The sequence below is a fragment of the Pundamilia nyererei genome, unplaced genomic scaffold, assembly GCF_000239375.1.
Source record: "Pundamilia nyererei isolate P.nyererei 1_Seehausen unplaced genomic scaffold, PunNye1.0 scaffold00028, whole genome shotgun sequence".
Classification (NCBI taxonomy): domain Eukaryota; kingdom Metazoa; phylum Chordata; class Actinopteri; order Cichliformes; family Cichlidae; genus Pundamilia; species Pundamilia nyererei.
Window position 1 is genome coordinate 3,178,072 of NW_005187429.1, and position 23,034 is coordinate 3,201,105.

Genomic DNA, 23,034 nt, shown 5'->3' on the forward strand with positions numbered 1-23,034 from the left:
ACAACCTCAAGGGCTCTGCTGACATTCTCCCATGTCCCTCTCTTGGTAAGGGTCCCTGCATATGGGTCACATGAGAGGCCAAGGGGAAAACTGAGCAGAAGAAGCCCTGCAAAGGAAAATGTCATCCTCACAGCATGGATGGAGCACACACGCACAGAGAGCCAAACTGGTGTCTATAAATACAGTGGTAGAACAGGGAGCGGCAGCACTGGGGGGGGCTGTGGAAAACTGTTCAATCGTTAGCTTAGCAGCCTAGCTCTAAAATTAGCATTAAAGTGCAGCAGAGTGCAGCTAAACACTCGCTTGAAATCTGCTCGCAAAACACTAATTCAGCCCTTAATTATAAAGAGAGACAACAGCAAAACTGAGTCAGAACAAGTCACCCACGCTTCATTAGCCTGCAACTGCTCGTGTGTAAGGCACGGCGTTAGCTTAGCACCAAGTGATTAGTCTAATTTCAGCCACAAAGTATATGGGACATTGTATCATTAGCCTATGTAACATCATGGCCTATATATGTAAATCAAGGCTCATCACACGGAAGGCTCGAGTCCATTTTAGCAACTTCCAATTACACGTTTCTGAATGAGCCCTGTAAGGTTAAAATGACATCCTATAATAGGAGTATTCTCCTCAGAACAGGAACATATAGCCATTACGCCCGACAGACTTTAATCTAAATTTTCCCCCCTCCCGAGTGTGGAGCGGACTTTTGTGGGAGGGGCAGAGGTTAATAACGATAACGGCAAATTAATCTATAGAGCAAGGTGTTTCTGTCTTTCACAGGAATTAACTTCGGTTGCGAGGACATTTTAAAGAAAAAAAGGGTGGGTGAGATATTCCACGAAGGATAGAAGTCACAACCAAGGTTGTTTGAGATAAACGGTCCTATGTAATGTTTGGACCTTGGGATGAACGTGTCACTCCCTCTCCTCTCATTTTTCTTAAGAAGGGATGATTGAGAGCAAGGGGGTTATCGTTACATCACAACACATTCAGACAAGACATGTAGTAGACGTAGCTGTTTCAACATATACCTTACAGTGTAAACAGGAACAGCAAATTAAAGAGTGCACATGCATCAGATAAACCTAGAAACTGTCAAGCCGTCTCTATACTGAGCCATGATTGTCTCTCACCGATTCAAGATCGCATCGGCCTTGAATCCTGAAACTCTTGCATATTCTACAGAGGTTTTTGCGAGCTAAGATTGCAGATTTTTAAAGAGAATTTATAGTCCTGGGTCTTTTAACCTTGGCCTTGGAAATGTTTTAAGGTAATAAAATAAGTAGCACTTCATAGTTCTAGCGCAACAAGAAAAAAAAACTTTTTGCAGTGTCCTGGCAGAGGACTAACCCCCTCTGTATCCCGGCCAGCGGAGCATAGATCATAAGTAACATGAGCCCTTCATTAACTCAAGAGGGAAAAAAAGAACAAGAGTTGTTTAGCAACCTTGAGTGTCGAGGATATCTGCGCTCCTTTGAGTGACTGCACTCAGTTTATCAGGTATCCTTTTGAGTTTTTAACCCAAATAGACAAACAATGCTGCTGTATGAGACAAAGAGGAGCAAGCGCACACGCGCGTAACTCATTTGACTGCTAATTGCTCTGCTGTGGCTTTTCCACTTCATTTGACATCAAAAGTGCTACACAGTGTCAATGAACCTGTGCAGAGTTTGTAGTGCAGGCTGTGTGAGTACTCCATGTTCGAAACAGCTGCTGTAGTAGAGGGTGATAGGCAGGGTGTTAAAGAGACAGACAGTTGTTGAATGGTGGGAGGGGGAGATGTGTAAGCTGATGAAATGCAGGATAATCTTAGCCATGGGCAAGTATGCAGTTAGATGCAGCATGTGTGAAGGGTTTTGTCTGTGTGTGTTATGAGTGGGTGGAGGGTGATCAAAACCTGACTTAACAAAACTTATTCTAAGCTCCCTGGAGTTGCTTATGCACGCATCTTTATGTGCATAGAGCCAAACAATAGGGAAGCATATCCTGGTGTTAGGATAATTAATATGCAACATCCCCTTTCTAGCGTTAGACCTCAGCCCCGGTCCCTTGAATAAAAACCTCTTTAATATCATATCTGCAGCGTTCTTGTTAAACAATATGCTTTCCCGCTCTGCCGCTGGTTGTAGGCACGCATGTAATTATGTCTCCATCTGCTCCACTCTGCTGCATCTTACCTCTGAGGCAGAGGAAGGTGAGAAAGTCCTCCGTCTTGGGCTTGCGCCTGGAGAGGTCCTGGATGGAGGAGGACGGGGATGAAGCGGAGAGGGACGAGAGGGACGTGGATGGCACCGTGGACAGGCCGGCGTTCAGGCCGCCCGAGTCAGCCACTTTGATGGGCGTAGTGCTGGGCGAGTTGGGCTGCGACTGGGCAAACTTCCTCTGGGCCTGGAGCCGAGGCCTTGTTGGGAGGGGAAAGAAAAACAACAAGTTAGACCCTTGGATCCTTTGCACATAAACACAGAATTTACAAGTAACATAAGCCAGTGTGTTGGAAGAAGTACAACATTTAACCCCAATGCAGCTCCGTCTGCAGCTGACTAAAAATAAAACAGAATGTGACTCTTTTGCATACCTGCAAACCCACTCTATCATTTTTACTACTGTGGCCCACTGGCCATTGTCTCACTGTAGCGAGGTTTCGTTGAAACAATTACCCTCTAGCGAAGAATTGATTACTCTGTGCGTGTGTGTGTATTTGTTCAGTGAACGGGAGCGAATCCATCATGATCGCTTTGATATGCAACAAGCGCACATTCAGTGGCCGACTTGCCCATTCTCACCGACAGTGTGGGTGTATTTAAATGTGTGCATTTACATGAGCTGACGATGTTTTCACACATGTAGTTGTAGTTCCTCTTTTTCATTCCTGTTAAGCGCTATTGAATAAGAAAAGAAAAGCGCCTATAAGGCAGAGCCTCTGCTGTCAGTGGCAGCTGATAAAAACCAACTACACAAGGACAGTGTGCCAAAACAATCACATGCTAACCGGCAACAACTTTCTTCATCTCCCCATCTTTCTGTCTCATAATTTTTTTCCACCCTCGTCTCCTCCTCACTCTCCCTTCCCTCACTTCTGTTGCTACATTGTACGCGCTTTCCTCTGTGATGCACAAAGCCTTTGAGACGTCGCTCTCATTTTTCTCTCTCCTTGTCTCTTTTCTGTCTTTATTTCACAGTGTGTGCCAGAGGAGGCGATGGTAAGAGCAGAATATTAAAGAGGTAGATGTCTCAGAAAGCAACGGACTCGCTTGTCACACACCACCTCTCCTTGATACACGCTCGTGCGGGCACATGGATGCAGACCCTCCCTCTCCACGCGCACTTAAAAAGTAGGCGCGTGCTTATACACGCATGGAGTATAAAAGTCGCAGAGTGTCAGGGGCCGTGTGAACCATCAAGTGGCCTCAATCGATTAGCGCTGAAGTGAGAGAGAGAGTGAGTGAGTGTGTGTGTGTGTGTGGCGGGGGGAAGCTATGCTGTAAGTGTTGTGGAGTAGTGATAGAAGCAATGCGATATCCTGGTATTATTTGTCAATTTGCTGCGGACCAGACTGAGGTAAGGATAGATAGGATCATGTCTGGAGAACACCCACAATGCATTTGGCGTAGCCACTGAAAGGTGCAGCGCTCCGATTACACTCCAATCAGAGAACAGAGCCGAGTCAAAACGTGTCAATTTCCTGGCCTAAGCTCAATATGTGAGAAATTGAGAGATGATTGCTCACACAAAGCCCTACATTTGGTGGCAAGGTTTGAGGAAAAATTGCAGTTTGTTTACCAACAAGCAGTGAACACTGAACTCTCATCAGTCTGGATTTTCATAAAGAAAATTTATTAACACACGAGATCCTAATTTAAACTGTAAAGTTTTAGGACTTGCAGTGCTCGAATAAATGTGGTATGAAAAGCCATTTTCATACAGGAGGTGCCAATAATACTGTTACGCAAAGACGACGACTATCAAATACGCCACTGTGCCTCCTCCTGGGCCTCCACCTTTTAGGTATAAGATATCCATTTTACCCCCATCGGAAATTTCGCATAACTAACAAGTGAATTCTGTCCCCATGTTGTCTGATCAACCCCCCCCCCCCCAAAAAAAACAAACAAAACCAAACTGTTCAGTCCAAGTGCATGTTTCTCCTAAATTTAAAGAAATTCCCCCAAGATGTTCAGTAGAAAGGCGTGGACAGATGTACGGAGAGGTAACCCCGAAAAAGCAACGCCTAGAGCGTGGGCTGTCGCCGGCACCGAGGTGTTAAAAAGGGAACGTGACTATTCAACAAGCAGAAACCGCAAAATGAGGGCGGGTGTCAGTTCACACAAGGCTGTGATCTACTTGCAAAAGATAAAATAAATACGAAGGGGATAATAATAATAATAATAATTAAAAAAAACAGACATGGAGTAAATGAAGTGCACAAAATGCAGAAAGCCAAGTTTTTCCAACCAGTCAAACAGGTTAGAATGAGTGGTAGTAGGAGGGGGACGAGGAGAAGACATGGGGCAAGAATAGCCCTGCACTCACACAGAAGCAAGATGTAGTGAATGAATGAAAGATAAATCAACATATTATCAAGACCATAGAGGACTTTTAGAAGAAAAAGTAGAACTGGAAACTGATTCCTTAAAAATCGTAATGCTCCAAGCTGATCAATGCCTTCGGTCATATTTTCTGGACAGTAGAAATGAGTTTGACAGTTGGGTCAAAACACATGAAAGTGAAGCTTCTGCACACCCGAGTCACTCTAGGCAGACTCTGCGGGTCTTCCAACTATTGAAAACCAGTGAAGAAACCACAGAGAAAAATGGAGAGAAAGAGCTGAGGCAAGCACAACACTTACAAATGTAATCAAAACTGGCACCGTTAACAATAAAATTAAGCTGAAGCCACATTTGTGTGAAAGCAAGAACAGGAAATGACGTGACATATAGAGGAGAGAGTGTGTGTGTATGAAAAGAGGTGAATCGATCATAGTAACATTACCCAGAAACATCAAACTTGAGCACTTCGACATATAGACGAAGAGCCTGTTTGCTGTAAACCGTTAACCCAAAGTCCAAATTTCAGACTCGCCAAAGCCAACAAACTGTTTCCATCTCTCGTTTTATATCGCAAGCAGTCCGTCTTGATGTGATTACAGCATTCGCTATAATTGATAGCGAGCCATGAACACTTTCTAAACAGTAAGCAGAGGGAAGATTGAGCTCTCCATAAAAGCCTCTTAGGTAAGCTGAACCCTGCAAAGTTTTATTGCTGCAGCCTTACATAAATAGGATCCTATTTAACAGGGGGGAGGGGGGGAGGGGAGAGAGAGAGAGAGAGAGACACCTGGGATTATGACAAGCAAAAGGATACGGATGGAGACAGATGAGCTAATAAAGTGATGTGTTTACTACATCCCGTCTAGACCATCAACCACAGCTGGCCAATCCGCTGTTACCTTTAAACTGACATCAAAGACACTTCGTGCTACCACCGAAATATTAGTGGAAACATGCACAAGTAGAAGTTCACTAATTGGGCTAAATTGTGCAGTGCCAGTTCCAATTTCCTCATTTCTTCTTTTCTTTAAAAAAATTGGTATTCCAACAGCAGAGATATGGCTAATAAAAACAAATTAAAAAAGGTAATAAAAAACAGATCTGCTTTGCCGATGATGTGATAATGCAGGGTTACGAAGAGAACATAAAAGCAGATAAATTAAACCACAGCACTTATATTGCAAGGACTACATTTCAGCTAGCAGGTTATTATTTAACAATACAAAACAAAAAAGCAGCTCTCTCCCTCGAAAACAGCCAAACAGGATTAGTGTCATCATCATTATGAAGGTGCCAGGAACTTAAGAGCATGAAAAACATTTATAGCAACGAGTTCAGCCAATTGTCCAACCAGTTTTGCCACTGGAATCACGTCTTTCTAGCAGTCATGGACGATCAAACGTGCATGAGCACAGCAGACACGGGCGAAGCAATGCATCCAAGAGACAGGAGGATGGTAACGTTTAGAAATCAGCAGAGGAGGAACAATTTGTAGTGACTTTACTGTTTTACTTCATGCCTGCTCCCACTGCACTAAGAGCCGAGTGGTAATATGAACCCCTGATTTAGCCCTCCGTCTGCCCAGTGGTGTGTGTGTGTGTGTGTGTGTGTGTGTGTGTATATATGTGCAGAAATCAGGGTACATCACGTTCCCAAGCGTGTTGAGCTATAGAATACTGGCTGGTATGGTGCCATAGGAAGAGAGTGAGGCTTACGCAAGTTAAAATTAAACTGATTGCCCTGACTGACGGAGAGCGAGAGGCGAGCCGGAGAGACGCGGGTAGGGGGAAAAGAAAAAGAGGAAACTGGGCTCCAATAGCGGCAGAAAAAGCAAAGAGATTACAGCAGGATGTCCTCATTCATCCCTTTCTAATCCACCTATCATCCATCCTTTCCTCCCTTCATTCCTTCCTGCTGCACCCCCCCACCCCCACCCTTCAAAGGGCTGCTCTAATGTCTAATATTACACAAGCCACCAGAGGCACGAGAGCATTGATTATCACTGAGAGAGGTAGAGTGAGAAAATCTGACGACCCTGTCAGCCAGAGATCCTGGCAAACGGAAGGAAAAAAGGCAGAAGAAGAAAGAATAGAATAAAGCACCATCTCACTAACATATATAATGAAGTGGGTGGGTGGGGGTGATGATGAGGGAAGAGAGAGAAAGATGAGACACAGCTAGTTCAGTATGCTTCACTTAGAAGAATTCCACTCTGTTTAAGCAGTACAGCTGCGGACAGTTGACATAGATCATCACAAGCACATGGACCCTGTCAGTCAACCGCGGAGCAACTTCAAGCTCTCGTCTTCCGTCTCCATCTTATCAACATCCTCCCAGTGACAGCCATTTCCGTGGGAGTTTCTAAGATGGCCGGGCTTCTCTGTGTGGTCAGACTTACGAGGGTGCTGGCAAGCTTCCCCGCCTGCTGAAATGGCACAGAGAAACACGCTGTCTACAAGCTTCAGTAACTGACCCTCATCTTTGACCCGTGCCACTGGGGGAAGGCCAGCAACAACTGAGTTTCTTCTGCAGACTCGGTCAATAACTCAATAACCCGCAGCACAGCAGAGCGTTATCGCAAACACAAACCTCCGGTCTGAACTGGCTCCTTAAGTCAGCTTCAGCACATCAGCAGGGTGCAGAGTGCAGCGGGAGAGGGGAGGGGGAAAAGATGACTAAGCAAATGTGCCTGTTTGTTTTTAATGGAGCTGAAACCAGGAGAATCATTAAACCTCATATCAACCCATTTGTTGCATAAAAAGACTGAGAATGGATGCAAAAGAAAATAAGTTAAACGCTGATTAAGCAGGACTGCTACACTAGCACGTTTTAGTGACTGAATATGCTGTAGCTTTGGCATCTTTCCATATTGATGAAACTTCATGAAAGCATTATTTAATTTTAGCATTGGAAAAATAAAAATGGCCTGTATTTGTGTAGCACTTTACTAGTCCCTAAGGACTCCAAAGCGCTTTACACACCCAGTCATCCACCCATTAACACACTGGTGATGGCAAGCTACATTGAAGCCACAGCCACCCTGGGGCGCACTGACAGAGGCGAGGCTGCCGGACACTGGCACCATCGGGCCCTCTGACCACCACCAGTAGGCAACGGGTGAAGTGTCTTGTCCAAGGACACAACGACGAGACTGTCCAAGCCGGGGCTCGAACCAGCAACCTTCCGATTACAAGGCGAACTCCCAACTCCTGAGCCACGATCGCCCATAAATAAAAAATAGAAGTTCGAAACAATCCTGGGTGCCTTTGCAATTTTAATAGAAACCTGTGCAACTTCAATGTTTTTCATGTAAGAAGACCTTTAATGAAACTTGTGTCTGTGGACTTGAGGTCAAATGCGTGGAGTCGCCACAGTGGAGCTCTGGCTGTCTGGTTTGTTTTCAGATATTTGTTGCACCACTGCAACCAGATATTTAGATGAGGCTGGCGAGGGAAACACGAGCTAGCAGCCTATGTGTTGATTTGCGCACGGTCTACTCTTAATACAAATAAATAAATAAATAAATAAAATAGACAATTACTTCTAAACTAACTTTGCATCGTAACCACCACAATCTGAGAGAAGGAGAAAATAAACTAAAACCATCTTAGACAATGAAAATCTGGGTGCTAATTTTTTATCGTCTTCGACATGAATACGAGCACATCTGGAGAGACACTTTGTCTGCAGCATCTGTGGCTGGGCTGCACTCAGACTTGGCGTTCACTCCCATGATAAAAGGTTATAGTTTGAGGAGATGAGAACTGATCCAGAGTCTGCACCTTAGGGGATGTATTAATTGGCTCCAGATGGTCCACATGGTCCTGATAAAATACCACCTCACTGCAGCTGAGTGTGAGGGTGTGCGTTTGTGTGCGCGTGTTGAGTCCGAGTGGTTTCTGTCCACTTAAAATCACTCTGTTAATGTTTATATGCAGCGATAAAGCCTTTCTATGTTTTTAATCTGCTCTTCTGCCTGATTTAGATTATCGGTGAGAGCATGTGTTGTACGGCAGTTTTAGCAGTTGTTGTACACAGAAATTATATGAAGAATTTCTTAAGCCCATAAGACTTTCACTCATGAAAATGCAACGAAAACAGTGATGACGCTGTAACTGTTAGACTGTATGTGCGAACAACAGTGTGAAAGACTGTATGACAGAAAAACCTTAAGCTACTATGTTTGATACCAAACCAGAACGTTGTATTAAACAGCACAAGATGTAGCACGCTACAAAGTTATAAATAACACGTTACTGCGATCACATTACACTTTTCAGTGATTAAGTGATGACATTACAGTACACCTCAGTTATATTCTGTTGCGGATACAGACAGGGGTGTTGGGGGTCACTGTGTCCTCCCCCAGCTGAATTTTACTGATATACTTCAACTAAAAGTTACACTAACTTATACAATTTGGTAATGAAAACGTAAACACCCATACAGGGTACTGCAGTTTGGCTGGTTATTCAGTACACAGTAGTTTAATGCTTCTGCATGACTGAGCAGATCGTGCTCGTGCAGCTTGTTTTTTTAAGCATGACCCTACTTGAAAAATTGCAAAACAATTGGAAATCCATTAAGGATATTGATCCTCACAGACAGCCGTCCTAGCGTGTGGCGAGTTCACCGAACCACTTCTGCACCCTGGAAAAAAGGTCTCTGATGTTTGTCTCTGCGATGTAAGGTATTTTTGCACTTTTATAACTGTGGGTACATCAAACATGCCTGCGTCCGGGAGAGTAAAAACACTGCTGACGACATCGGATCTTTGCAAGGATGTGAACAGCATGCTAACACAAAGCTAGACAAGCAGCTCTGCCCAGCAGCGCTCAGTGACAAGCATTCAGGCTTGCAGCACTGTCGCCTTCATTTCTGCATGTTCATGCTTCTACAGTAAAATCGTAGTGATGAGCGCCTCGATTTCAACTTTACCTTGTGTTATCGTTCACACTTTAAAAAGTACAGTTTTCTTTTTTTAAAATGCAGAAATAAATTTGCCTTTAGCGATGCCGTTTAAGCCTCAAAGCGGAATAACCAAATTGTGTATAAGTGCCCAGATTCACAAACCCTAAAGTTGATGACGAGCGCTCATTATGAGCAGTTTTAAGCGAACGCTCATTTAACTTCCTGTGTTTATTGCTTTTCTGTCTCCATCCATTTAGAGGAGGGATGGCACTGCAGTGATCTGACCGGGTCAACCCTGTGACCTTTGTGTAAACAAACAGCCCACCCATAGACTCCCAGTCACATATACAATGAGCATGTGCACAACAAACAAAAATAAACACAATCATTAACTGTCATGAAGACAAATATGCACACGGAAAGTCTACCTCCTATTGTCTCGCTCTTAAACAAAGAGTAGTTCACTAAAACAGGCTGTTACTAACCGCAGTAGTGATGCTTACACCAGCATACAGTTTGCAATGCTTAACCGCTCTGTGACAACATCAGGATAAATAAAGATGAGTGTTACCAAGATGTGAGTGTGTGTGACTGTGTGCGAGTTTGTCACATAAGGAGCTTCGGTGGTTTCATGCTTCAAACAGTCACAGTAAGACTGATTTTCATTTGAGATTAAATATATAGCAGAGCCTGTGTGCACATTTAAATATAACCTTGCCCCCACCCTCTTTTTTTTTGGAGCGGGGGTGACGAGAGGGAAGATGGTGTGACAGGCAAATGTGAAGAGAAAGCCAAGCCATCTCTGTGAATATATAAATGCTATATTAGGTCAGATGGAAGTCACCTTTTGTCCCCTTTGTCACAAATGAATGAGTTGTGTTACACTTGGGCTAAACGCCACTGAAATAACCACGTTGACAAAACACCAGTGGGTTCAAAGGTTGTTGAGAGTGATCATATAGCAGAGAAGATTAAATAAAAACGTATTTCCCGCTTTGATTCCTTTTTTATCCTCATGGCACTACGAGATAAACACAAAACCTCGTACTTAAATGTTACCTTTGCTGGCAGGCACAGTCCATTGGGCGCAATGATTTGGAAAGTGCCTCTAACCTCGAGTGGTTTTAGGGACAGTGCTGTATGCATCTTTGCTAGTAGTTGCTGGGTGAATTTGGTTACAACCTCCGTGACATATTGTAGGAATATATATTTCATCCTTGCAACTGGTGGTTGCAGGATGGTTGCTAACCAGTCTCTAGGCCTTTTTAACCCTTAACAAGACACACTGCTCAATTCAAACCATTTAACTTCTGACCTAGTCCACCTTAAATTTCTCATGGGAGAGGTGTGCAGGCACGGCGTTAGTCCAGTTACCCAAATTCAATATGGCATGCAATATGTAGACCTTCAGTGACCTTAAGTTACTGCCAATGATTGATAAGTAGGTAGGAACATCGATAGAGTAATAAAATAAAGACTAGGGAGATCAACCATAAAACAAACATTTGAGTGCATGCATTTTCTGCTACATGAAGAGCAGAAGTACTGTGTTCTGTCATGTAACTACCAGAACAAAAACAAATAACCTTACAGTACACGCACACACATTGATTGCTCCTAAATGATCCATCTCCCACTTGTGTTTCCAATTTGCAGAAGACTCCCAGGTTGAGATGAAAAACCGACCCAGTCAATGGTTCACCGCTCTCTGCTGCAGATCATCTCTGTCAACACACTGAAACTTTTCCCCTCCTCGCCTTTTCATGCACACCTTTCAACTGAGCTCTGGTATTAATATTCCAACAAAAGGGATGGCTTGCATACGAGGTCATGCTTTTTTCCCCCTCCTGAAAGTGTTATCTAAATTTAGATATTCTTATCAAATCATACATTGATTTGAATATAATGACAGAAAAAAGGTACTTATGCTCACTACAACAGTCTGACACATCTCAACATTTTGGCTTACAAAAGATCAAATTAGTACTTTACGACTGCGTAACAGTAAATCCCAAGAAGCGTTTAGACTTTGTTGTATGATGCCATAAGGAGCGCCACGCAAACCAGTTTTCACATGCTCAATCTGTGCTACAATTACACTAGCATTTGACAGTGATTACGGGAGCCAGTTTGTGTACTGAGTGACATTATGCACTGTGGCGGATGGTTAATACTCCTTCACCCTGCCATTTATTTCAGTGGCAAGGAAGGCTTTCATAAAGCCGCGGCAAAGCAGCGACAACGAGAGGAGAGTTTAGAGGAGATTTTGGTGAGTCACTGACAGAAAAACCAGAAGAGATCATTTAAACTGCAACGGAACGACTGTCCAGCGTGGCCTCACGTGCTGTAACTATATCTGAATCTGCTTTATTTTTGCAGCAGCAGGTAAAAGCAGCAGAATTGCAAAATACAGCGTGAACATTGTTATTCATCTATTAGGCGCTGGTGGAACAGCTAGGTGCTGCGGTGCATATAGGTCGCTACACGATACCATCTAAAGCAAATTAATAAGCACATTATGGCCCTCTATTAAAACGCACTCACTGTGTGCGTGCGTATTAGTGTGCACGTGTGTGCAGGCCTGTGCGCACATGCATGTAATCCCTCATAAATGGAAACGGTGATTATGCGTTACTGACAAGAGGCATTGGTTATGCTAGACAAGACAAGTGTGTGTGTGTCTCTCCGTGTGTACACACTTGGCATTCATTAAGTCGAAACAAAACAAGCAGCAGCAGCTGAGTGTGTGTCTTGGCTGAGACAACAGAGAGAACAGATTCAAAGAGAGCCAAAAGTGGGGTTCAGTAAAAAAAAGAAGGGCGAAAAAAGAAAAAGGAAGGAGGAAAAAAAAAAAAAAAAAAGAGTGAGAGAACACTAAAATTAAGCTTAGATGTTGGTCTAACATAGATACTTCTGCCCGCAAACACACGGCGCCCGAACTTTTGCCTCAAAAGTTTGCATTTGCTTTCACACACAGCTGAACTACTTGCTAAAAGTCAGATTAAACAAAGTAAACCGGCTTCAATAAATCTTGAATGATGTGATCAAATATGCTGGAAAGTTTTAAACATTTACAGCTTGCCCAAATAAAACCAGGTTAATGTTTATCAAAATTCAGCAATGGATTTCCTACCCACACACGCCTCTGTATACAAAACCAAAAATCTTCACGTCATTTAAAAGTAAACCACACTGGAATCCGGTTTTGACTGAACCATGAGAGCGGCAGCACAAAATTCAAACAGAAGACTTGTGAATGATTTACTCATTTCACTTAGGACTGAACCAGATTCATCGGATGATGACTAACTGTGGTAATTATTTGAGGGGACGCTCCTGTAAAACAAACACACACACACACACAATCTTAATATGAAACTACAACCTCTTTGTTATTGACAGGTAAACACACGTCAGGCCGTTTTAATCAACCTAAGTCAAATATGGGAGAGGAACAGAAGAGCAGGAAAACAACTAGGTCAGTAAACCGTGGCATTAAAGAGACTGCATAGGGTCGTGAATCTAAGAGAGTGTGTGCGCGCCTCGACTCAAACTTGGCAAGGGAGCCCCATTTGGAGAATATGGTCAAGCTTGTAAGACCGGGCTACAATAAGCTGGCATGTTTGACGGGATGTCCTGCCAGTCTACCCACCAATCTCAGGAGCATGGGAAGGCAAACACAGAGCTGATCTCAAAGACTTCTAAAGAGCGCCGCTTCCTGCCAAAAATTACTCGCACCTGTCCTTCTGTCTCTGCCCCTCTTCCTATCGCTCTCTCTTCGCGGCTCCACCCAGCCTCTCTTCGTCTACACTCGATCCCTTCATCCTCGATCCACAAACTTTTCCTTCACGCAGAATTGGAAGGCGCTACGCCATCGCTCCTCCCTTCTGTTTTGGCCAGTGCCAGGTGTAAAAAGCTCCTGGCATCGTCACAGTTAGGCCTGTTTAGGAACAGTGCAGGGGCGCCCACTGCCAGGGCACCGGAGTCATCCTTCAAGCATAAAGCGCACACACAAAATAAGCTTTTTAAGAGGGCATTAGGCATTGCCAAGTACTGGCTAGGCTTGTGTTTCATTAGCATCAGATAGACAGTCTTTCTTCATTCAGCCCCACTGTGAGTATGTGTGTGTGGTGAACTAATGAAAACCACAGAGCAGGCTGGCCTCTAACTGAACTCCACTCAACACAGAGCACTAGAGGCCACCAGAGCAAGAGAAAATGAAAATGTGAGCTCATCTTTATTAGAATTTACTCCTTCAGCGCTTTTCTTCCTTACAGAGATGAGCATTTATGCTTTACCATCTATTTAAGCCACATGATCCTTTGGTTACTGCCTGGTCAGGCAGCCCACACTGCAATTGTGACTGTACAAATAAACAAAGTTGCTGTGTCTGACTTTAAGATCGACTGTACAAGCAGTCAGAAACCGCAGAACTTCACCGAGGCTGAAAACTCCCTTCAGAGCCTGTGAACGTGTATGCAGTCCTTGGATCCAGAAGAATATATGGATCCACATTAGGATGATCTTTTCTTGAGGATATCAAAACAGAGTCTCAATTTTTTCATATTTCCAAAAGAAACATTTTCCCTATCTTGCAAAACTTTCCAAAAACATATACCCAATAATAGATCTGGATCGTCTCCAAACGCTACTCAGTTCCCAGCCAAGCCTCATTTCTGGTAAAATGTCCAAACAAAAAAAATCACTGAACTGATGAAGTGAGAAAGAAAAGGGGGGGAACATTCCCTTCTTTCTTTTATACTTTTATCTTGTATAAGTTGGCCCAGGGGCCACCTGCTTCAAATCAAGGTAGATGAAAGCTCGTAATAACCAAAGTGAGATTTTGAGGTTACAGTATCGAATGACAGCTAGGAGGACTTGGGCAGGTGCTTGATGCGCGGTGAATGGAGCCTGTATGGGCTGCTCATTACAGAAGGACATCTGCTGCTGTCCGGCCCCCAGACTCCGCCTCCAGCTTTACACTGACGCTTGGATGTCGTGTCAATGCGTGTGAGAGACCAGAGGCAGAACAAAACCACACACACACACACACACACACACGCTTGCACAACAGGAGGAGGCATGTGCTCTTACTCACATTCACACCTGCTACCGACAGTGGCTGTCAGCTTGAGAATGAAAGTATAAATTTAAAAAGAAAAAAAAAAAAAAAGGTTTATGGCTGCTGCTTTTGGACACAGAAATGTAAGGAGGAATGCATGATGTTATCTCTGTGTGGATGCGTTGCTGAGGTACACACATAACAGATAATGTGAAATCTGCTTAAAACTCTGTATCGTTTACTTCATTGTAATCTTATTTCAGCTGAAGATTTCAAGCCTTTTTTCCTTTTCATGCTGAACACATTAAAAGCATCGCATTTAAACATCATTATATCACACCCCCCCCCAATCCCCGCTCAAGAACATCTCTCTGAAAATGACTGTTGTTTCACAGACTTAATCATTTTCAATAATTCACGCATTACATAAACGCCTTCATAAAAAAATAATGCTGGATGGAAATTAACAGCTTTTTTGTGCTCAATTCCAATTTTTAACCGATTCATTCGGAAATGCATGGGAACATTGTTTCAAGTGGCTAATTATAAGTGACTGAAACTGTGTTTGCATTAGGAGATTTAAAGGGGGGGGAGGGGGCTCATTAAGAGACCTAAGCGCTATTTAAAGGCTCATACTATTTACGCAACTGTCGCAGAACTCAGAGGCAACTTGCTCCACATTTCACCACAAACATTTGGGAGAGAAGAGGGGAGAAGTCAAGTCAGAGGGGAGAAAAAAAAAAAACATGACAAAGTGTGTATGTGCAGCAAGTTCATAAATCAGTGCAATGTTGCAGTGAAACATTTTGGAACTGATTTTTACCGGGGATGTTGTAACGGGGGTATTACGAGGGGGCATAGGGAGACAGATTGAATAAATTATGGAAAGAAAGAGCAGATGAGAGAAAGGGGAAGACGAAGCATGTGTCTCAAAAACAATGAAGAGAACCCAAAAGCAGCTGGTGTCATGTGGCAACCTATGAAACCTCCGAGCTCAGAAAAGTCAGCGCAGTTCTGCTGCACTTACAATTTATACCAAGTGTGCACAGCATGCTCTCAACTTCTCACAGTATTCTTTCTGCATGCATTTAACACCCAAACATTCTGCAAACTTCTTTATAACTCAGCGACACAGAAACATCTCACACACACACCTCTTTTTTGCAGGACTGTCCTCGCAGTACTCGCTGCTTCCTTTCAGGCCCTGACGGCGCAACGACCCGTCTTCTTTGTGGCTGCCCTTTGACCCCGAGCCGTTGAGCTGCCCATTGGCGAGGGAACCTGGAAAAAAAGAAAATGGTTACAGCCTGGCCAGCATACGTTTCCAGCTTTCTGCCGCCATTCATACAAAACGCTTCTTTGTCAATAAAACATTAGACCAGAGAATCAATTCTGAATATCTAGATACATCGCGAGCCTCTGGGGAATAAACAAAAGTTTATATATGACAGTGTTAAAACAGCCTTTTTTGATGTCATCATTAATTACGGTAGTTCTGCTTCATCTGAGAGTGTAGGGCACAGAAAAAGAAATGGCGAAAGAGTGACGAACACAAAGAGAGCACAAATTAGTTAAACATCTCAAATGCACAGGTACACCTGAGGCAGACATACCTGTATTCACCTGTAGAGGTTGTTGCAACATTTTATTTTATTTTTCTTGCATATACTTACATACGGGCCTTCACACCTCATAATGCCACAGCTTTTTGCAGCATCATGGGGTAGTTTTGAAGAGGATCCGAAGAAGTTAAACCCTATGACACTTGTAGTATAAAGAACAACTTTACTGCTTGCCCGACTTGTATGTTGCGTGATGGTCCTTCATCAGGGTCATCACGCAACATATTACAGACAAGGAATGTGTCACACATATCCACATACACATCTGCTACTGAGGCAGCAACTGGGTTGGGCTGATCATGTGGTTTGGAGTCAACCGTTGCCCCTGGCAATAGGGAGAAACCAGTGGGAAATTTGGGGTGGTACCTTATATAGCCATAAGCTGGAGAAAGTACAACTGCGTGGTGGTGTTTGAGTTTTGCCCCAAATTCAAAAGATCTGAACTGAAAGAAAACTTTTAGATGATACAGGAAAAAGAAAACTCCTATGCGAAATATAACGTGATTAATAAAGAACAGATCATAAAACCATAAAAATAAAAAAATAAATAAAAAAAATAGAAATCTCTGAACTGCTATAGAGCCACCAGTATCTGCCCCCTGGCCAGCTTAGGATAGAAAGGTACTGAATCTCCTTCATACTGACATTTCCCTACGAGCAGCTGTTGTTGTCTTTGACTTACAATATGTGACGCTTGCCCTCTGACAAAGAATTTTTATGAACAACCTAAAGCCATTCGCAGAAATGGCTACTGCTGGGCTTGACGTTCTCCCTGAGCCCAATTGACAGAGCCCTAATTAAATATTTAGCAAGCAACTCGCACAAAACAAAATAAGCCCCCCAGACAGATTCTTAAATCAAAAGCAACAACAGGCACCGAGAATTCTAATTAGGTCAAATGTAGGAGTCGAAGTCAACGGTAATTGAGGCAGACAACCAAATAAAAAAAAGATATCAACAAGATTTGGTTTCAGCGTACGCGGCTCTTGTAGTTGTTGGAAGGTGTACGCAGGGGCTTGCCCGATTTAACAACAGAGCGTGAGTGGGCTTGCTGATCAGGGAGGCAATTGGACAAGTTTAAAGCTTTTTGGGGTCATTACAAAACAGGACAGCGCTGCCAAGGAGACCAATCGACTGGAGACAGAGGGGCAGTAACACGTATAAAAATGTACTTCCCTTGCCAACTCAAGTGTCACTTTGCTGAGCGGAAAGTTGAAGATTTATATCAGTGAGTAAAACAACACTGCAAACATTTGACACAGGGGATAATTCATCCGATTTTTTACCTCTTTTGACCTGTTTTGACAAGCATTTCTGCCTGGCTGGACTTTTGGTATGGCAGGCTGCTGAATTATTCACATTCATTTTGAAAAGAGCAACAGTGACTCACTAAACACTCACATCTCACAGGGGTTTGTTTAACAAGAAACTTCATAAGCCATCATAAACTCTTTTATTCACTGAAAGAACACCTCCCCACTGGTCTATCACCCTCTCTCTCTTTCGCTGAGTAACTCGTAGTTTTCTCGTGACACCCGGCCAAATTCCTTTTTGACTGATGCTTCTGAAAACCCTGCTTCACAAACTCCTAATAGTGGGTGTCAAAAAGGAAAACAAATTATTACGATTAGCGCAGAGGAGCACGGGTTAGAATAAGTGGCAACTTGAATGATATCCTGCTAGCAAAGACAACTGCTGCCGAACAAGCCCGGGCGTCGTGTCATCTGAGAACGATCGGACGGGAAGCGGGGTGGCGAGATCAAATGATAACGGAGGAGACAGAATGAAGTTGAGTGATTGTAGAGCAGGTTAAAAAAAAGCAGGTTTTCAAACATATGATTTAACTGAGATTTATAAAAGTGCTCTGGGCTGAATGAACACACACACACACACACACACACACACACACACACTTTCTCATTACTGCATAAACAACCGGGCTGTTGGGGTTTGCTCACACACGCAAGGCAGGTCAGCACCTGACTGCGGAGATACAGTCATCAGATGTATCTTTGCGCTCATAAAGTTAACAAAGACCGCCGCGATGAGTAAGGCCATCGCACTGCTGGCAACGCTTTATATGTTGGTGCTGGAGAGCCTCTAAGTCTATAGGCCTGGGGTGAATCACTGCCTCACAATGTCTTGGCTGGCACGAAAGGCTTACATTCGTACTCTTTTAATGAATCAACTCCTTTGAAGTCCCCTTCATAAAAGTACTATTTTATAAAACGGGGGTTAAAACATGTTCATTCAATCAAATATTGGAATATATTCTAAATATTCAATTAAATTAAAACATCTTTCAGAGCTTAATATGTTGGCATGAAAAATGGTAATTAGATTTTTGAGGGAGGGGGGGGGGTCATATAAACCGATATGAAAATGGGCAAGAGACTCATTAGAACTTCTGGACAGGGGAACTCACACCAGAGCAAACACAGAAATAGCTCATTAACTTTAATTGTGCTCTGAAAATGACTGACGCGTGATGTCCCCACAGAACGCAAACAAATAGGCAGAGGCACATTTCACCAGCCCCACCGCCCCTCCAGCTTTCCATCGCTTTCCCCCTACCTTGCCGCTGCCATACCCCATTCCTCCAAAGAGTTGTTCAACATATGCTGGTTGCACATGAGTGCCCATCTGAGGGGCAGAACGGAGCATCTTGGGGGGAAAAAAGAAAAAAAGAAAAAAAGAAAAGAGGGCCAGGGATGGGCAAGCGTGGCAGAAAGGCAGGAAAGAGGGGAGGGTCCTAAACTCAAGCCCCTGGAGCTCCTGAGGACCAGGCCAGTGGGGCATTCCAATGGCTGGTCCTATTGGGAAATAGGTGGGGTCTAATCAGATTTTAGGCATGCTTAACTAAGCCCATCGGATCCGCCGCGTGGTGCTCACCTCGACGTCTCGAGAGGATGGGAGGAAGCGAATGATGGGGCTGAGAAGAGAGCGCAAGCTGCAGTACTAAGTAGAGCTATAACTACATTCATGCCATGGGAAAAATCACACAAAGGAAAAAAAAAAAAAAAGATGGAGACAATCAGGGGCAGAATGTGTCCTTACAACAAAGAATACATGAACAAGAGCTGCATGTGCAAAATCAAAGATATGGTATCAGACAGAGAATCCAATAAAGACCTTAAATACAGCTATGAAAAGAAAAACAAATGGGTTAGCAGACGTATGGGAGTAATTTGTCTGGTGACTTCCTAAAATTCCATATTATGCTATTTATTCAAGTAGCCCTCCGTGCCTGTATACAATTAAAGTGTGGGATAAAGTAAAACAAAAAAGATGGGCAGCTTTATTGCAGGAAAACTCCTTGTATTATCCATTCCCAGACTCTTTTTTTTGAGAGTAGAAGCACATACCAAAACTTACTGCCTGGCAATGGGATTTGAAATAGCCCCAAATATAGTGCTCTTCCTTCTAAAATTAGACCTCATAGCGCAGCTATGACCACAAACCAGAACAAAAAGCTCGCAACTATGTGCATTTCTGTAACACGGCATCTGCTTTTGTGCTGTTCAAGGCTATAACTGAAGCATCAAAGGTAAAGAATGGACGCTATCATGGCTCGAACTGTTGTGGGAAAGCGCGAGAGGGCCGAGTAGACACAATCTCTCAGCCTCGCTTGAAATCCAAACTCGCCTTCTTCCAGCTACCGTGATTTTCTTTTATCACCACCTCCCTGTCTGTGCTGGTATACCTTCATCTGTCGTCCTCTGTCCGGCATCTTATCACCAGAGAGAGAATAGAGGTCCCACACAGTGCTTCAAGCTGCCACGGGCTGCCACTCTGGACGTGCAAGCGGGTGGCAGCACGGGAAATGCAGACAGACAGCAGAGAGACAGCAAACTGAGAGCTGAGGGAAAGGCCATGATGTGCATTAAAACGGGTAGGAACAACAAGTCGTGAGACTGGCAGCCAGACGAGAAAGGGGAAAAAAAGAAAATAGAGAGCGAGAGAGAGGGGGGACAGTCGGAGAAATGGGCAAACAGGGAGCCCTCTCTTCAGCGCCTCCTGGAATTTGGCCAGCAGCCAGTTCCTCCATCAATAGCACTCAGGGAAATGGAGAGAGAGGAAAGGAAAGGGTGGGTGTAAGCGAGATAGCGAGGTAGGGACGTGGCTACAGAGAGATAGCTTTGACGAGTCAGAAGAAGAGGAGACTGAAGGGTGGCAAATGGCGGAAGAACGGGGCGGGGAAGGGGAAAAGGGTGAGAGGGTTAGGGTGACAGGTAGCGTAGATACTTGGGACAGAAAGGGCAGAGTACAGGAAGGACAAAATGGAAACGGGAGGTAGATGGCGAGAAAGACTGAGACAGATGAAAGGAGCTGTGGGAGAAAAAAGGGGGACTGTGGGCGTGGAGATACATAATCGAGGAGATTGAGCAGCAGGCGGGAGAGAGGAGACAGGAGCTCGCGGAGAAGGCAGTAACCAGAGTCCTATTGATGTGTAATGGAAACCCTGCGTTGGAGGAGGGGGGTGGGGGGGACAAACGGAAGGACAAATGGATGGAGGGAGATAGGGAAAAGTAGGAAGGAAAAAAAGAGAAAGAATGTGGCTGCGATGCGTGGATTAATGAGCAGAAGCTGGGATGCAGAAGGGCATAATGCTATTTGATAAATAATGCAGGGAAGGAGGCACGAGAGGCAGGAAGTGTGATGGACACAGACGGACGGCTGCCAGCTAGCAAAAGGTAAAGTGGCTGGGGAGATGGCATGATTACTGGTTATGGACAGGGAGAAGGCTGGGGTGGGCGGGAGATAGACCGACACGTGCGGCTGATTGACAGGCCGCCACACCTCCCTCTAAAATAGATAGCTGCTGCTGCCACACAGTGACGGAGGAGGGAGGAGAGAGGAAAGGGAGAGGGGATGGGGATGGAGAGATGCCCAAAGTAGGGGCAAAAAGCTGCTTTAGAAGCTTGGTTTGATGACGACCAGATGCCACGCTTTCAATCAGATCTGAAATAACATGAATTCAATCGTCCATTGACAAAAACACTCTGAAAAGCTTGATTTTTTTCAGCATTCTGTCATTGGGATTAAAACGAAAATGCCAGTCCAAGAAAATGGACTGTTTGTCATTTTCAGTTTAAATAATCACAGTTTTACAAATTTCGCTCTTTAAATTTTTTTGTCAATTAAGTAAATAAGCAAGGAATTTCCTGCCTTGCATCATTTCATCAATGTCCTATCCAAAATGGCTGATACTTCCACACAGACGACGACGCCTGCATGAGGCTGAAAAGTGCGGCACATGTCTGGCCCCAAAATATGCCCAGTCTCTCTAACCCGCAGTCCTCTAAAACAGCAGGGGCTGCCCATTCAGGATGTAGTGCATGCTGAGTGTGATCCTCCAAAATGGCTGACAGTTTCACCACAATGTCTGTGCGAGAGAGGAAACTGTGCCGCTCGCACTGCCTCCAAATCCTCGCTAACCCACGGTGCTCTAAAACAGCAGGTCCCGTCTATTCAGCCCGACTCCCTTTTGTGTCAGTGCGGGCTGCTGTCGTTACCCCCGGTGCGACAGGCTGCCAACGCTTTCTAATGAGTCATTTTTATTCAGGCGATAAGGTCAGCTACCCGCGGCGGCTTAAAAGGCCCTGAGGAGCTCTGGAGTGGCAGCTATGAGATGCCAGACAGACGCACGGAGATGTACTGGCACACAAGGAGGGGAGGGAGGGGGTGGCACTCAGAACCACTATGGACAGAAACACTAAAGGATTTTTATTTTTAATTTTTTTTTAATCTTTGTGTTTAATAAAGAAAAAATGGCAAAAATAAGAAACGGGGAAAAGGAATAAGCTACATTTCAAAAGAGGCTCCCACCTCCCCGTTTATGCCCGTCTCTCTTTCTGCCGAGCTGGAAGACTGGGCGTGAACTTTCAGAGGCTCTTTTTTCCCCTCCTGGTTTCTTTCTTTCCACGTCTGGGTTGTGTTAATGTCAACTGAGAATAGCTTCTGAGGCACGTGTGAAGTTCAAATCACCGCTGTTGGCTGGCTAAGGGCTTTTGTGTGTGTGTGTGAGTGTATGTGTGTGTAGGAACACCAGTGTCAAACAAAGACATGGTGGCAAGCTGTTCACCCCCCCTGTGCACTCACTCTTCTCATGTCGTTTCAGCCTCTCTTTTTTTAAAAACACACAAATTCCCTCAACTGTTTCTGGAGCAGGCTTCGACCATGGGATTGGATTTCTGTCGTTAGTAAGTAATTTCGGGTATTAACTCAAGTTAAGGCTTCTGATAGGCTCGTGTTTTAATGAGCCCTGACCCCAGGATGGGTGTAAATGTGTAAAGCTATTGAGTGGAGGTGGAATTAACAACACCTATACACGTGTTTTCTTGTGTGTGGCACTGCTGGAGACCTCATCTGTGTCCCTGTGTTTGATGCACAAACAACTTTTTTAGAAACAAGAGGGAAATGCTTTCAGCTTTGAGGATGTGACACTGGCCCGAAAGACGGCCCAGTGACCAGAAACAAAAAGGAAAATGAATGAAAATGAAAAAACAAAACAAAAAAAAAACTAGCAACTGTGACATTTCCCCCCCTCAAAACATGACTGCAGCCATTCTTTGCCTCTGATTCTGTCACAACAGCGTGACAGTTTTCAGCTTCGCACACCTTCTGCACAGTTTCTTTTTACTGTGGCAAGCTGTTAACAGCACACTAATTGGTTTCATTTGTTTTTCTCTCTTTGCAAAGTCATCAGCTACATAAAGAGCACAAACGGGACTTTTCCACTAGAGGAACCATTATCCTTGAGTAGGAACCTTGGAGGAACTTTGTGTGTTTCTACTAAAAACATCCCTGCTCTCGCACTCGTACCTTTTAAAGGTTTGGGGATCTTTGGAGGTGGTGTAGAAGTGTCACCTGTGCCTCACTTTCT

The 23,034-nt window shown here is 44.1% G+C and overlaps 1 protein-coding gene across 3 annotated transcripts in view; it reads right to left on the minus strand.

The window, feature by feature from the left end:
- jarid2b (jumonji and AT-rich interaction domain containing 2b) overlaps positions 1 to 23,034 on the minus strand; it is a 104,655-nt gene that overhangs the window by 32,430 nt on the left and 49,191 nt on the right. For all 3 annotated transcript variants that reach the window (XM_005728473.1, XM_005728471.2, XM_005728472.2), the window contains exons 3-4: positions 15,681 to 15,807; positions 2,184 to 2,407 (exon numbers count right to left, since the gene is read on the minus strand). In XM_005728473.1, coding sequence (XP_005728530.1) covers positions 2,184 to 2,407; positions 15,681 to 15,807 — 351 coding nt within the window. The remainder of the gene's footprint in view (positions 1 to 2,183; positions 2,408 to 15,680; positions 15,808 to 23,034) is intronic.